A 16,933-nucleotide genomic window follows, 5' to 3' on the forward strand; every position below is an offset into this window, starting at 1 on the left:
TCAAAGTAATAACAGCCTACAATCCAAAATGATCGCATAGTTTTAAAGAATTTCCCAGGGCTTTGCAACAAGGGTAACTTTTATTACCTTAACAAAGTGTCCTTAGCCATCTCTTGACTACGGAACCCAACTGTTACTGTGTATGGGTTACTGTATATCAGGGGTCTGCAACCTGTGGCTCTGGAGCCTCATGCAGCTCTTTGACTCCTTTGCAGTGGCTCCTTGTAGCTTTGAAATAACTTTTTTAAATATTTTTTTTAGTTTTTTTTATAGAGGGTATTAATGAAACTGAGACAAAGAAACACAAGTAAAATTATGATTAAACATTTTGTACTAAAAATGCATCACCCCTTGAAATAAAGCTTTTAATTTTTTTTAGATTTTTTTTTGAGAATTTTTTTATTTCCATTTTCTGACATTTTTGCAGATTAAGAAAAAAAATCCCCTTTTTTTGGAGATTCAACAAATTTTTGATTTTTTTTTCATGTAAATACCCTTTTTTTGCAATTTTAGAAAGATATACATTTTTTTGAAACTAAGCAAAATTTTGAAACTGCATTATATAGTTTTTTTTTTTTGCAAATTTATGACATTTCAGCATTTTTTTTAAATAGCAAAATTTTGAACATTTTTAAATTTTATTTTTTTGTCAGCTAATTGAATTTTCATAAATTTTGCATATTACAAATTTCTTTTTTTCCTTAAATTTGTAAATTATTTTGAAAATAAAAAAACTTAAAATTTACATGTACAATTTTATCTAAACAAAAGCTTATATAATTAATAGATTATAAATTTTTTTGTCTTAATGTGAAGATGAAGTAGATCTTTTGGCTCTCGAATGACTTTCACTCAATTGAGCAAAGGCAAAACCCCTCTTTGCAAAGTAAAGGTTGCAGACCCCTGCTGTATATTAAACTTCAAACAAACAACATAAATTTAACAGTATAAATAATCAAACAAATATACAGAACAACGCAATATAGTGTGCAGTTTCTTTCACTTTGGCTGCTTTAATTACTTTATGATTTGTGGTCCTGTGTAAAAGGAGAAGTACTTATTAAAAATGCAGGGAAGGCAAAGGTAGTTCAGCTGAACCACAGCAATTATGTCCCATTTAATACACGAGCATCAAATGTTCACACAAATTAGGTTTTGCCATTTTGATGGATTAAATATATTAAGCTAACAATGTAAATTTAGTACTTTATTTAAACTTAATATATGCAAATCAGCATGTCTTCTTCCACAGATTACAACGGAAAATCTTTACTTGTTGCCACGCGCTGCCACACCTGCCATTGATTTTGCTAACTCCTAACACCTGTTGGGGTAAAGGATAAGGTTTGATTTTACGTACATAAGCGAACAATTCCTTAGCTTTGATGTAGCTACTGATTGTAGACGAAGATCGACCCTCTAGGCCACACGCTGAACAGCCTAGCCAATGAGAGGCGAGATAGACGTAAATATGTTGAGAGGACAGGACTGTAAGAAGTGAAACCGAAGTGAAACAGTTAGGGAGTACAGTGGAGGGGAATCCTAACCTGTCTGCCTGGCTCTACGATAGCATCTGCAAAGTTAATTTCTTCGTCGGGGGATGTATAAGTAGTGCACTAGTTGCATTTAAATGGCTTAAAAGAATCCTTGCTATTTCTAACTCCGGAGTGTACGGTTGAACACTGCTAGCTTATAAACCGAGAACAGGCAACGATCGAGATGCATTTACTCGGCATTCTTCTGCCAATGTTGTGCACTGTTTCGCGGGGCTTTACTCCTGTAGGTAAGTTGTCCTTTCGCAGTGCTATGCTCTTCATTCACGCACACTTTGAGCCCACGAGTTGTTACATTTAGTTTTATTCAGCTTGTTTTGACACTTTGACGCCTTTGCTCTTCATTGGACGATAGGCTGATGCTCGGAAGTGCAGAAAAATGTACCGTTTAACTACTTCAAAAGGAAAGGGCAAACCCCCTGCTTCATCCTGTTTTCTGATCATGAAGAGTTGTTTACACTTCACTTCACAGAGGCGTTGGTCCCTCTCTGATTATTTATGAGACTATTGTTAGTGTAGAGGGAACTTTGTATGATTTCCGTTGAAAATAAATACATTATTCAGCCTTTTTATATTCTCACTCTGCAACTACTATGATGTCATGTACATATTTGGACATGGGTATTTGGTCCTATAACAAAAACAGTCCTTTGTGGAAAAAAAAAAGATTTAAAGAAGTCTTGTCAGTTTTCTATGAAGCAGGTGTATCCACAAACATGGTATTAAAAAATAAAGGTATCTATACACTGGAGCCTAAAGTTGCAAAAACCTGCTATAACCATGATTTACTATTTTGCTCAATGTTTATGAGATAACTCACTTGTTTTTGAAATGTTGAACCTTCTGCCAATTGACAAGTGTAATGAGATTACATTATAGAAATGTTGAAATGCACAGGAAAGAGACAGTCACCACAATGCAGTGAGTACAGTTACTTTTGGTTTTGATTTTAAGGTTTGCAAAGAAAACTTCCAGAAGTTTTACTTTAAGAGGGTATCTAACATTTGGGGGTTGCTTTGCATGTTATGAAGAAGGAATTCTGCATAATTTTTTTTCTTGTGGTCCCTATTTTTATTTTGTTTCTGCAGTTAATTCATGTGTTTTACTCTCCCCCACTAGATACCATTATACTACAGGTACAGCAGTGGGGTGTGGTGGGCCATCAAGGGGTCATGATGCAGGTTCTACTCAATGGCGTCTCTCCAGCTGGCACAAGTCAGGAAGTTGACAGGATTATCAAAAGCATGTCAGTCAGTTCGCTTCTTCCAGCTCTTATCGGTGCAAATCATACATCAGCTCTGAGTAAGGAAATCATCATACATGATTTCATGTTAAAAAATGTCATATGTGTCATATTAGAAAGTCTTGAGCCGAGTTTATCCCATGATTAATCTTGTACTATGTATCTGACTCACCAGGCAACCAAACTCTGCTGCGTTCTCGTGAATGTATGCTGGAGGGTTCTCGACTGCACTGGACTGATCGAGTGTTCTGTGATGGGAAGCTTTGTATGACTCTGGACGACACTGACACATGGAGGTCTGAAATACCACAAGCATTGGCCCTTAAACTGGTGTGGGACCAGGAAGTGCAGCGCACAAGAATGGAAAGGATTGGCCTCCAAGAGGGGTGCATGGAGCTAATGAAAGAACTGAGCCTCTCTCAGGAGCCGCCTGGTATTTACTCTCACTTTGACAGTTTATTTGTCTAAGCCATTAGCTTTAAAAGTAATGAGTTTGAGAGTTATAATATGCACAAAATAACATCTGTTGGTAACTTTTTTCTAGCTCTTCAATGATTGTAATGATGTCAGGAAGCGCACATAAAAACTCAAATAATTAGCTACATCTATAAAGTAAATACGCAGTAATGTTCTCTATGATAGCATTTTAATTTGCACCCTTACTTGACATCTAGTCTGCCTGTGATATTCATAATGATCAACAATGAAGCCATATGTAGCTTATTGCTGTGAATTCTAGAGGCAGCTGATGGCATCTGGTCATATGACACAGTGGGTGCTAAAGAATTGAAGATTAATATCCAAGTCGAATGTCACCACCCAAACATTTCCCAGTGCCAAGCTTTTCTGGCATTTTGCTGATGTTTTGCAATGCTTTTCTAGTTTCAGGGATTCCTTTGCCTCAGTTTCTGATCCCCGTCTTGGCACTCCTGGCATTTGGTGGGCTTATCATAATCAGCCTTCTTCTCTCAAAGAACCATGGTAAGTAATTATTTTTTTCTCTTCCAATTTGAATAGCATTAAAACATGTTAAACTTTGTTTAATCTTACTTACATAACTGAATGAGTCTGCATGATGCAGCAAATAATTACCACCAAGAAAACAACACAATCCTGTGCTGCATGCTGCCAGAAAACAGTACATTCAATTTAATCTTTAAATCTGCTTTAGATAAAGTAAACTTATTACTATTATAGAACTCAGCACAAGTTTGTTTTGAAACGTGTCTTGTCACATGATTGTGTTATGGAGCCTCACTCTCACAGAGAAATGTAAAGCATAGTCATGTGTTTTGTCTTTGTCACACTCTCTGCCTAGGTTTGAGGCACCCTGGAGGTAAGAAAAAAACCTTGCTGTTTTTCTTTTTAGCCTGACTTTAGACCTCTTTGCTAACAGACTCAGTAGAAGATTGGTAGAGAGTTAAACATTAGATGAATTTTAAAACCTGTGGATGGGCATGCTATAAAATGTCCAATGTCAGCCATTTGACCCTGATTCACTTTATGATAATGTTAATGCAATTTGACTGTAATTGTTTTATGAGAAAATTGGCAGGACAAGTGGTGATACAGGGATGATGGTCCTCTTAAAAAGAACTGTCAACTTATTTTTTATGTTTTTATAAGTTTGTGTTTGATTCTCTGATCCTTATCTGTGCTCTTCGATATCATTGCAGGTGTCATAGGCTCGATTGTACATTATCCTCAGGATATGGCTGAAATGCCTTCACAGATCAAATCATCCGGTTACCACACCCTGTGATTTAAAGCTCCATGTGATTGACTGCTCATGTTTGAGCTCTCTGCTCCACATTTAGTGTTTATTTTTCACTTTATGATTTAAAAACTCTTGTTCAGCTTGATGCATGTAACCAAAGCTTTGCCACATTGCCAAAAGTCCACTGATTACTCTGTGTAGTCTGGTCCTTGTTGTTTTATGCACTATAAAACATGCACACAATTCAAACATTCATATTCATTTTTATGGTTTTAATAAATACACAAAAACACAAACATTTAGAAATATACTTTTATTGAAAGATCTTTGTATTTTCAATAACTGTCCGCAGATGTTTCCCTAGTCATTGTTTCTAGCTTTTTCAGTAAGCTGTGTGAATGAAAATGTATAGCGAAAATGTTCTGTCTCTAGTATTTATGTACAAGGGCAAAGGGTGACATTAGATATCTTACTGACTGTAAATAAATTACTGCTTAAAATCAGGTTTCTTTACCAGTGGTTGTATATTTACTTATGTATTTGTGATGCAATATAAAATTGTTGGTTTTACATGTGTATTGCTGTAATGTTTTTAAAAATCTGATAAATAAAAAATACTTTAAAATACTATCTGCTTTATTTTGTTACTGTATTTCACTCTGCCAACATACTTTATTTCATATTCCAGGTCAATAATTTCCTCTGTTGGTCATTAAATTCAACCTTTTTTTTCCTTCTACATTTTTCTCGAACTCTTGAGCAAACCATCCATAAAGCATTGTTTTACTGTTTTTATCTACTGATGGCACCAGTAGATAGCGTCTCAAGTTATCCCTTTGCTTCCAAAAAACATGTTGATACAGGATGGCAGTTTATGTGATAGGAGTTTTGGTATAGCATTTGCATGAAGCAGCCGAGTAGGCTTGTGTAGAGCCAACATGTTATATTTTCCTTTTTGGGACTTCCATGATAACAGCCTGATCAAAATGTTGATAACAGGGTAAATCAAGTGAGTGCCCCATACCTCTTGGAATAAATGTTGCCAATCTGATGTATTAAATCTTTTTTTAAAGGAATTTTGCCCCCTGGTTGCTGCAATAACTGTCCTTTACACAGTTGCTGCCTGTAGTTGTAGGTATTCTCAAGGTGTTTACAAACCAAGGAAAAAATACTCAAATGCTTTTTTTAAGGCTTTTGTTGTGTTTAATTATCAATGCAAACAATTGAATGTGATATCTGAGCACAAAAATAGCATTTTAGCTCCCAAACACACCATGAATTGACTTAAAAAAACACTTTTCAATTTTTTTGAATGATTTCTTCATATCATTTAATCAATCTTACCCCACAACAATCATAGCAGACCCTTTTCCGCCTTTTAATGAATGCTATTGCTCTCTGAAATTAACTTATGGATGTATTAATGAATTAAGGATAACTTAACCTTGTGATTGTGAGTGGATGTTAGTTTGATTACCCCTGGTATGTTTTATTTAAGAATGTTATAAGGAAGGTCCATGAGATGCAGTGCTAGATTATTTTCTAAGCTTATGGAATTAAAGCTTTTGTTTAGATGATCTGACCATAAATTCATCTTTCACAATTCATTAACAGTTACTCGATATTTGAATGCAGACATTTAAATGTAGCAACCTACTTTTATTTATTTTATTTTTTTAACCTACAGTCATCTACAGTCTTCTTTTTAGCCAATAGATGGCGGTATGTTTTTGGACAAGAGGGTGAATGAAGCGTCCAACCACAAACACTTTGTACAAAAATGCACCAATCAGATAAACGCTCTCAGAGACGGTACCAAGGCATTGCCGTGGCGACAACGGAGGACGACCAATCAGAGAAGCCCTTCCAGCCATTTAAACCATGTGGCCTCATCTTCGCGAGTTTACAACTTTATCAAAGTAGTGAGGGAAACGCTGACGGAGCGTGTGCATTTTATGTTATTTGAAAGAGGTGAGGCCGGTTTTCTTGTCTAAAAATGTGTACATGTACACCATCCTGAAGTAAATGCTAACCAATACCAGACATTATCTGCTTTACCTTTGTACACCAGATTAACACTTGTTTTCCGGGGTGAACAGGTCTGATGAAAGTGTGAACAACATGGCACAGTTTGGGTTTGAGAATGACATTCACAATATCCTGAAGCTAGATGTGCCCAATCTAAGCGGTCCCACTGCAAGACTGCAGAGAAAAGCTAGCTCCTCCAGCAAATCTGTCCTAACTGCTTTGTCTCCTGGCAAACCTGCCACATCTTCAAGTTCATCAAAAACGCCAGGCAAAACACCAGGTAATGTGTTAAAAAAAAAAATTAGACTCAACATTACTCTGGGGGTTCATTTTTTGCTTATAACTATTTTTACATTTTCTTGACAGGCAGAAATAAAAAACCATCACCTTCTAAAATGTGGGGAGACCGCTACATTCCCTCAAGACACAGCAAACAGATGGATGTGGCAAGTTTCCTGCTCTCAAAAGAGAATGAGCCTCTGGAGACACTCTACACGGCAGCGACATCGGTAAGTTTAATACAAGCTGACTTATGAGCCTTTATTCAATCAAACCAGGAATTTTACTTACTTAGGCTTTCTGTGTCTCTAAAGGAAAACCAGAAGGCCTGGTCTGTGTCACTGAATGGATACAACATTGAAGAAGCAAAGATCCTTCACCATGGAGGGAAGCCTACTCATGCTGCAGAAGGTAGTGGTATTTTCCCCACACAGTTTTTATTCAAGCAAACTGTGTGCTGACTGTTTTGGTTCTGACAGGTACTTTTTCTGAAAGTCCTTTACAGCCAGGTTACAACTCCTGCCTCTGTTAAAAAGACAAGATACATTTCCTCAACTCCTTACAGGATCTTGGATGCCCCTGAGCTGCGAAATGATTTCTGTAAGTTTGATGGTTTAAAGTTCAACTTTATATTTTTTAATTTCTGTGACAACGGTACTTTTTATATCTTAGATTCACAACTAACTACTGATGATGCCTGGTTAGATTTTCACTACAGTAGTATGTCTTCTATGTATGATTGTTTTTTAAACACATATTAGATCCTCGTGAGAAGTCACTCCTGCACACTGAGCAAACCTTTCTTCTGCACTTTTCCAGATTTGAATCTTTTTGACTGGAGCAGTCAAAATGTTCTTGCCGTGGCACTTCATGACAGTGTTTACCTTTCGGATGCTACTGAAGGAGGCGTCTATCTCCTCATGAAGATGGAGCATGAGGAGGGCTACATCTGCTCTCTGTCCTGGACTAAAGATGGAAACTACTTAGCGATTGGCACCAGTAACCACAAGGTTCAGGTCAGTAAACTAACACCAGAACCTAAGTCGAGGGAACTCAAATATCTGCTTCCTTGTGTTTTTTTAATTGAGTGTTTTTCCTTAGGTGTGGGATGTTTACAACGAGAAGCACTTGCGCAGCATGATTAGTCATACTTCCAGAGTTGGCAGCCTAAGTTGGAATGACCACCTTCTCTCGAGGTACAGGTGTCATATTCCTGGTATGAAAAATTTCAATATCAGTGGCAATGTTGGACTGAAACTGTGACAACTCTCACTCTACTAGTGGCTCGAGATCAGGGCACATCCATCATCATGATGTGAGGGTTTCAGAACATCACATTGCCACACTCACTGGTCACTCACAGGAGGTGTGTGGGCTGCAGTGGTCCTCAGATGGCCGATACCTGGCCAGTGGAAGCAATGACAACTTAGTTTGTATATGGCCCCGAATGCAGGAGAGTAGCCTCGGCAACAGCACTCAGTCAGTGCACTGCTTTAATGATCATCAAGGAGCTGTCAAGGTGAGCTGCTTCATATTTGAAGCATAATGATCATGTATAAATTTACTTCAACTGACACAGATACTCTTTTAAGTGATCACCTTTTGTCAAGTGGTTACCTTTTGAGAATCCCTTTTCATATTTGATTATTTTAGGCTTTGGCCTGGTGTCCATGGCAGCCAAATATCCTGGCATCTGGAGGTGGAACCAACGACCGTCACATCCGTATCTGGAATGTAAACAGTGGCTCCTGCATCAGCTCACTTGACACTCAGTCTCAGGTATCCACACACTCTGACACACCTTTTTTTATTTCATTGTTAACTATTAACTGAAATTGTACCTCATATAGGAGGGAGGTGTCTCCTTTAATCCCACATGACTTTACCTTTAGATCTCATCGCTTGTGTTTGCACCCAACCACAAAGAGTTGGTCTCCGCTCATGGCTTTGTCCATGATAATGTTGTGATCTGGAAATACCCCTCTTTTACCAGGGTTGCAGAACTCAACGGTTTGTAACATTTTTAAACTTGTTTAAGATTTATGTCAAAGGCAACAAGGAACACTGCTGAACCACCTAAAATGCCTGAATGCTTCTCCCTCCAGGCCACGAGAACAGAGTTCTTAGTCTGTCCCTGAGCCCAGACTGCTCCGCTGTTGCAACTGTTGCAGCAGACGAGACGATTCGTCTGTGGAAGTGCTTTGAGGTGGATCCGGTTGAGAAGAAGGCCAAAGAAAGGATGATCAAATCAACTTGTAGTGTCAGTCATCAGTCAATCAGATAATTCTATCTATGTTATGTATGTCAATGTTATGTATATTTTAAGATGGTCAGAGTAAGTTGTTTGCAATGTTTTATTTATTTCACAATAAAGATTTCCATAGCTGTAACTGGCCACTGGCTGCTTCTGTTGGTTTGTTGGTTGTTTACCTAAATAACATATTTGTGGCATCTACTCTTTATAAAGGACAGGATCTGGGGGATACATTTGGTTTCAAAAAAATGAAGCCTATGCAGAAGTGCTAAAAGCTGTAGTTTGAGTGTCTGCTTTAGGCTGGCTGTTGAGAGACAATAAACCACATACACTAAGCTGAAAAAGCAGACTTTTATAGAGTTACATTTTATTTACAGACTGGTTCACAAACATCTTGGGTCTGAATCCTTGATTTCTCTATCAGCAGACCCTGTATGGTTTGTTGTTATTATTTTTTGTAACTTAGCGGTTTAGAAGATATTGAGATTAGTTTATTCAAACAGAGGTGCAGCTCATGTGACTGAAAGATTTGGTGCCTTTTAGCCTTCAGTAAGGAGATTCAAAACCCACCTCTTCATCCAGCAACTCCAATATGGCCTCTTCTCACAGTTGGCTTCATTACCCCTGTTAAGGAAAAGGTGGGTGATGTCATAGAGACTATGTCCATGTATTATCAAGTCTATGGTTCTGCATAGTGAACTCCATGAAATAAGCAATATGACATCTTGTGATGCTAAAATATCAAAAGCAGTGACTCACTTTCATAAGATGCATTCGGAAATGAATTTACAAACATCTGTAGAGTTTTTTTTATTTTTGTTTGGTCAAACAGTATATTCAAAGAAACACTGAGGGGTGCTAATCTTAACTTAAGAACAGATCGAGGATGCATCTTTTGTTGCAAATATATTTAAAAACTGCAATCCTTTCACTGTCAAATATTTTATTAAAAACAGTAAAAACACTGGTAGTTTTATTAATATTTACATTCTGCAGTGATACTCAGAAACAGCCATCTACAGCATAGATTAGTTTAACAGTAACAGTTTTTTTAAAAAAAGTTCCTTGTGTTGACTTCATGCACAGTGTGCCACCTGTACAGTGTTGCAAAACTCAGAGTAGATTAATGTGGATGAACACAAACAGCAGAACAACAGTGCATATGTCACTATCTAACTTATGCAAAAATGCAAAATGCATCAATACTGTAATATACAGTATAACATTTCTTTCCCACAATTCTATAAAATAATAATAAAAAAAAGATAGGTGTGGTATGTTACTTACAAAGTGCACACCATAACTGCTTTCCAAATGACACAGACCTTTATCTAAGATTTGTTTTATTTCAAAAGATAAATAAAAACAGAAAAACTCTAAATTAGTGACATTTACAATCTTTTTCTTTTATGTCTTTAACTTTTTTTTGCAGTTATGTGTATGTGTGTGCTAGCCTTCAGTGGAAACCACGTGATACTCCCCCAGCAGCAGCAGCAGCAGGGGGTCCTGTCAGCTCAACAATCGTGTAGGTCAGGTTTCATGTGACTCAAACTTGAGTTGAAAAATACCACCAGTGAGAAAATGAGCACCAATCTTCATACAGTGTTCATCACAGTTAATAGTTTTCACAACAGCTAACAAACACAATGTGGCGAATGGAGATCACCAGTGAAACACTACATGCCATTCACATACCAACGAGTGTGCAGAAGAAAAATGAGGCTAACGCAGAATTTATGAGGTTAAGATGGAGCATATTCAGATCTGGGCCTAATCCTGACACGCTTCTGTGATGAATGACATTTAATATAGCTCTTCAGAGCCTCCTTCTTGCTTCCAGTCACTGTGTTAGATTTCCTTTACTTTGCCCAGGACGACTTTGCCATTGGTGTAACTGTGCACGTTCCCATTCTCCAGGTGCTTCCCATTGGCTACCACGCTGATGGGTTCGCTGGTCGAGCCATTCAGTTTGGGTTTGTCCTGTGAGGCAGGAAGCCGCTTGCCTTTAATGTAGGCCTGTATCCAGAAGTTGGAGAAGAGGAGAAAGAAGAAGACACCGTACATCCAGATAAGATGGATCCAAAGAGGAATCTGGTAGTCGCACTTTTCCATGAAGTAGTACTGACTGATGTGGATGGAGACCAGAACGAACTGGGTCTGTGGAACGACAAAGGACAGACTATTATCAAAAAATCTAATCCTGATCAAAACATTAAGAATTTATTAGTATTAATGATTTATATCAAGTTATTTTTTCCACAAAGAAACATTTACATTGTAGTTTTAAATCTACGGTGCCCCAGTTCAGCCACCCCTGTCAGAGCAGTCTGGATAAGCCCCTGGATCCAACACAGATCTGTTGCAAATGAACTCACTAATAGGTTTTTTTTTTTTTAAATCTTAAAAACATACAAGCTGGATAGCTGTCATGTACTTCTTCCACCACAGGTATTTTTGGAAGCGAGGTCCTGCAGCAGAGAGGCCGTAGTAGAAGTACATGATGACGTGGACGGCTGCATTCACCATGGCATGGAAGGAGCCCATTCCTCCAGCTAAAGACAGGACGAAATCAGGAGGTTGTTAAATAATCAGCCCTTCACCTTTACCTTCCTGATACATGAAAAGTATGGTTTTATATCAAACATGATAAGTGGACATCGTGCTCACCAGGACTCAGTGTGATTCCCCACCACCAGGTCCAGGGCATGAAGGAGTGGTGGAAGATGTGAAGAAATGTGATCTGACTTTGTTTCTTTCTTAAAACAAAGAATACCTGGAAGAAGAGTAGACCAAGCTGAAGTAACTTTATAGTTAATCACAAGAAATCAGACAATCTAAGAAAAGGTGTGCATGTAGAGGAATATGAAGCAGTGTCAAGAATTGACCACCCTAAAATTGTTCTGAATTGCATCAGGCTACTTTCTTCATATTTTAAAGTACAACATCTCCTTTGTCAGTATTTCATATAGTTACAGAAGTCATACTCAGCTAAAAGATTTGGATGGAGCAACTCTGTCATCTTATTTTGTCTTAGTTATGAAATAAGCACCTCAGCCTACCATCTTTTCTTGCTAAATGTTGAAGTGGATATGATTGACATAAATACAAAGTGTAAATAAATGTTACTCCTATGTGTGTGTTCAAACTTTGTGCCAACCCTGCATAATCAAAGCCCCCTGTTGGGCTTCTCCAGTGAAAAAGTCACAAACAAGGCAAAGACAGAAAATGTTTGAAGAGAAGAACAGTCCTTACTGTGTCGAGAAGTTCAATGTATTTTGAAAAGTAAAACAGCCAAGCCACTCGAATCATCTGAGGAAAGAAGAGGAGAAATATTTCAGCTTTAGATGTGTGAGCACAGACTTTTGTGTTTGAGGCAAATATGAACAATTCCCCGGCTTACCCGTAGAGCCTGTGGACTTGATGAAGTGTCAATCAGGTCACATCTCCACGTGAAGGTGGTGGCCCATCCTGACATCATGAACTGGGTGTTACAAACACATCAACAGCTGTTACAACTTTTCACAAGCACTCTGGTAAATTCAGTCACCAAATTTATCATCTGTATTTTTAGTCTAGTTTAGTTTTTTTTTCTCTTACCTCATACACTATGTAGGCATTCAATAAAACCATGCTGAGGTTGTAGATGATCATAGCTGAGTTGAGACCGAAAGGCTTGCGGTTCGCCATCAGGCGAGGACCAACGTGCACACATAAGACGACATACGTCAGCAGGATGGAGGTCATGTGTAAGGGGTCCTTCATCAGCAGGTAGTCTTTAACCCGCGAATCTAGGCGTGAGAGGAGAAAGAAAATACACCTATCATTGTGTCTGCATAAACACAAACTCCCTTCTCAAACTTTTCCACTTATAGATGAAGATACACTCACCAGTTCTTGATTTTAGATAATCATGGAATTTCACAAGGTTTGTTACAGCGTCTCGCAGCATGCTGGCTGCTTTTGGTTTCCCCTCTATCAAAAGGCCTGAAAAATAAAAATAAGATTCTTAATCGAGGTGATGAAAGAAGGGTTAGTTGGTCCGTTTGTTGGTTGGCTGGGCTACAAAAGGACCTGTTCACCTGCTCTCCCCACACACTGAACAAACAGGAGACAGCTGCACAGGCTCATCAAACACCCAAAGTGCTCTCAGGAACCATGTTTGAAAAAATACAAATATAATCTGTTACAGAGGCTTCTACCACTGCTAAAGCTAAAGGGCCAAAGCAGAAATCCCCACCACGTGGAAGTACCAAGTGATTTAAAAATAAAACAATGTTTCAGCAGATATGAATGTTTTATGATGGATTGTGAAACATCTGGGATCTGCTGTCAGTCTAAAAACAATGAAATACTCTCCTGCTGACTAACAGAGCAAGTCAAACAGGTGAGACAGAGAACCTGGCCCTTATGAGCAGCAAAGCCAAACAACTGAGCAACCCAGATATTAGAAGATCATGAACTTTCATGGAATACAAACCTAAAACTAAAAAACAAACTTGATTAAGAGCAGCAGTGTCCAAATGTTTGATCTAATCTGGAGAAATCTTACAATGCAATGAACTGGAAGGTGTGTCTGGCAGACAACACCAGTCCAACCGGCGTGCAATCAAAGAGCCATTTTTAAAGAAGCAGCTGAGAGTACTCGTCATACATGAGCTGGGGAACTGCTAAAAGAAATACACTTGTTATCAATATAGAAACAAAGAGACTAACCTGCTGAGCACAGTCAGTGCTCAGGTCTCACTCCTGTTTGTGAGGAAAGCAGCTGCACAGCCGAGGCAGGCAGCTCTCAAACCAGAGGATCCAGCAGATCAGCAACACCAGTGAGCTTCAGGTGAAAACCACATACATGTAAAGCTAGTCTGTGGGTGCTAACCCCAAGCTGTCCTCAAATGTGTAAAAAACACATTCACCTAAAATCCAGTCAGGAGAACTGAAAGTTTCAACAAATGTGGAAAGCGTGACAGAGAAAGCTGAAATAACAGATAAGACAAAGTTTGAGGCCAGCTATGATGACTATGAGGCTGGGATCATTCAGCTCAATTTAAACCCTGGGGCACTACTACAGACCTTGCTGGTTTCAGGACCACACCCTGTTTCAGTGCTAGGCTCCACCTTCCCATAATTCACTCAACCTGACTGTGATTGGACCGTCTCATCAATGGTGCTTCATGGGTAGGGGTCTGAGATTTACAGACCCTGTTTAAGAAACAAACATCCAAGGGCCAAAACTCTTAAAATGATGAACAAAAAACATGAAAAAGGTGAAAAAGACTTCAGTGGAAGATGAAACTACTATGATCATGACTTTGACTAAAAAAGTCTCAAGAAGAAAATGGTATGGGTGAAAAGTGAAGATGCAATCAAAGCCAAACTTAATAATCCAAATAAATTCTGTTCAAATTGTTCCCAAAGCATGATTTGGGCCAAAGGTGAGCCTCAAGTTCCACACATTCACAAACCTTGCTGCACTTTAAGTGTTGCCCATCCCTTCCTCTGTGTCGTTGCACAGAAGGCAGGGCTTTTTGTCCAACCCTTGCAGCGATGATGACGAGCCCTGCTGTGCCTCTGGTTTTACCTGTTCCCCAAGCACCGGCAACAAGGATGGGCGCGAGTCATGAGAGGTGTCCTCCTAAACTTGAGCGTTGGGCTGGAATGAAAGGAATCTGTGCACGAGAGAGAAAGAAGGAGGAATCACTGCTGGCTGCTGATATGTTAATTAGCATTACAGGCCTTTCAGTGACGGTGTGATGGTGTGATGCAGACACGTCTAAAAGCTGAAGTAAATACTGACTTTTCCTTTACATGTTCAGTTACAGCTTCTCCATATGAAGCATGAAAGTCTTTTTTACTGAATCAGTGTTTGTTAGTGCACATCATCTGTGTTGGTATCCTAGCTAATTTCAATGACTAAAAGGTAAATGTTATTTTTTTCTTCCATAAAGCACATTTTGTACTTTCCTTTTTAGTCTTCACATTGTTGATTTAATATTTTAGTTAAAAAATGGAGAAACAGGATTAATTCTTTTAATTTATTTTCCAAAAGAACTTAAATTCCAGTGAATTTACTGGTGATCTCCAAAAATAATTACAACTAGTTCATACCAAAGTCAGTTCCTTATCAAAAGCTGAAACAAAAAAGCAAACAGGATCTGTATTTAATGCTTACATGTTACACATTTGTATTTAATTATTTAGTTTTATTGTATTCTGTGTGCTTTAAAACAGGCCAAAACTTAACTGGGGGTGACTATGCGGTCACTTGAAGGTGTGACTCTCAGCAAAAATCCACAAATAGATCTCATTAACATGAAAATAAAGATCAGTTTCACTTGTTGAGCACCAAAGAGGGGGATGTTAGAACACCAAGTGTTTCTGTCTCAAACTCATACCTGCAGCCAACAGTTTGGACAGTAGCCGTCACCCTATCTAAAGCTTTAATATTCTATTTAAAACAATCCCACTATACAATACTCTCATCATTCACTGTATATGTGCAAAGCATGTGTGCAATGTGAAATTGTTTGGCACACTGACATGTTTTTGGCTCAGGTTGAATGTGTGAGACTTTGTGTCATTGTGCCCAGCCATGTGGTCAGCTGTTTTTCATCGACTATATCACCACACACCACAACACACTCGCTGTTCTCCACAGTCCTGTGACAGTTAATCAGTGATTTAAGTAGAAGCAGAATTAATCACATAACGTGAAAAACAATAAAACAACACAACATTGTCCGTGGACTATCTGCCAAACAGCAGCAACATACAATAGACTGCACCCTGGAGACATACCAGTCTCCTCAATGAGCTGATTGTGAACATTTTACTGAAAACCTGCCTCTGGATGTGAAGGACGGAACGAATGAACTCAAGGACCATGAATGTGGATATGCATGTCTCTCTGGGCCAGATTGCCTAACACATGAGTCCCCAAAGCTTGTGAACTTCCGAACGTTTCTGTGACACTGATGTTCAGGAATCTGGTAGTTCATCACTCGCTGTGTCGTCAGAAATGACATGAAACTAGATTCATGTGAGGTTAGCAGTGCAGTTAAATCAGCCACGTATCTTAAAGCAGAACTTCATTTTCCATACAGCCATAACTATGAGTGACATCTGAGCATGAACATGTTAAACAACTTTCCACTTACTGAATCACATATAGATGAATAAAATAGCATATCCATTAAAAATAACACTGTTTTTTAATGATATATTGATATTTTACTATGCCTGAGAATAACTTCCTCATGCCATTAATTGGATTAATTAACATTTTCCGCCTTTCCTTATAACTAGGCTTTCATTATTATAAAATGTAGCATTTTTATGGACATAAGTGCTCCTTTGAAAACAATAATTTTTGGATGACAGTTAGAAATTTGGATCTAAATCCTTATTGATTATTTGATCAATTCATATTAGTTATCAATATTTTATAAAAAAAGGAAATAATAATCAAGATTAAATTTTCATCTTTAGTTTTCCCTTGGAACTTTGTATATTCTGTCAGTATATCTCTATGTGCAAACACAAAAACCCACTCTGGACAAGAAATTTGATATTACAAAAGTGATAAAAGTAATTAAAAAAACTGATTTGTGTTTTTTTTTTTTTTGTGCCTGCTTTAACCTCAAACTTTCCTCTTCTGTGACAGACAAAAAGTGATTACAGATCAAGCGAATTAGAATAGCCGATTTAAACATGTATAAGTAATAAACTTATAATAATAAACTTTATTTATATAGCATTTTAAAAACATTTGTTTACAAAGTGCTTTGACACCGACAGCAGCATTAAAAAAAAGAAGGTTAAATAATATCAAAGAACAATTAAAGACAAACACAAAGGCAGAA

General features: G+C 38.0%; 3 protein-coding genes across 3 annotated transcripts; 2 read left to right on the top strand and 1 right to left on the bottom strand.

Annotated features, from left to right (window-relative positions):
* Positions 1-1,338: 1,338 nt before the first annotated feature.
* Positions 1,339-5,076, top strand: LOC141804455 (uncharacterized). The gene is made up of 6 exons (XM_074688890.1): positions 1,339-1,783; positions 2,673-2,855; positions 2,972-3,229; positions 3,679-3,777; positions 4,115-4,132; positions 4,473-5,076. Exons 1-6 carry the CDS (start codon positions 1,720-1,722, stop codon positions 4,556-4,558), a joined length of 708 nt encoding a protein of 235 aa, XP_074544991.1. The 5' UTR covers positions 1,339-1,719; the 3' UTR covers positions 4,559-5,076.
* Positions 5,077-6,375: 1,299 nt separating this feature from the next.
* On the top strand, positions 6,376-9,211 carry LOC141804690 (cell division cycle protein 20 homolog). Its single transcript, XM_074689281.1, has 11 exons — positions 6,376-6,484; positions 6,613-6,821; positions 6,908-7,050; positions 7,135-7,231; positions 7,316-7,420; positions 7,640-7,836; positions 7,922-8,016; positions 8,102-8,339; positions 8,474-8,599; positions 8,713-8,830; positions 8,926-9,211. The coding sequence occupies exons 2-11, from the start codon at positions 6,635-6,637 to the stop codon at positions 9,102-9,104; spliced, it is 1,485 nt and encodes a 494-aa protein (XP_074545382.1). The 5' UTR covers positions 6,376-6,484; positions 6,613-6,634; the 3' UTR covers positions 9,105-9,211.
* A 1,357-nt stretch (positions 9,212-10,568) lies between these two features.
* On the bottom strand, positions 10,569-14,157 carry elovl1a (ELOVL fatty acid elongase 1a). The gene is made up of 8 exons (XM_074689282.1): positions 13,788-14,157; positions 12,963-13,058; positions 12,672-12,862; positions 12,475-12,555; positions 12,327-12,383; positions 11,742-11,847; positions 11,487-11,626; positions 10,569-11,231 (listed from the first exon to the last, which is right to left on the bottom strand). Exons 2-8 carry the CDS (start codon positions 13,021-13,023, stop codon positions 10,923-10,925), a joined length of 945 nt encoding a protein of 314 aa, XP_074545383.1. The 5' UTR covers positions 13,024-13,058; positions 13,788-14,157; the 3' UTR covers positions 10,569-10,922.
* Positions 14,158-16,933: the final 2,776 nt, after the last annotated feature.

This window comes from Halichoeres trimaculatus, unplaced genomic scaffold (assembly GCF_033239565.1).
Source record: "Halichoeres trimaculatus isolate MK-OKI-2021-1 unplaced genomic scaffold, fHalTri1.1 fHalTri1_scaffold_15, whole genome shotgun sequence".
Taxonomy (NCBI): domain Eukaryota; kingdom Metazoa; phylum Chordata; class Actinopteri; order Labriformes; family Labridae; genus Halichoeres; species Halichoeres trimaculatus.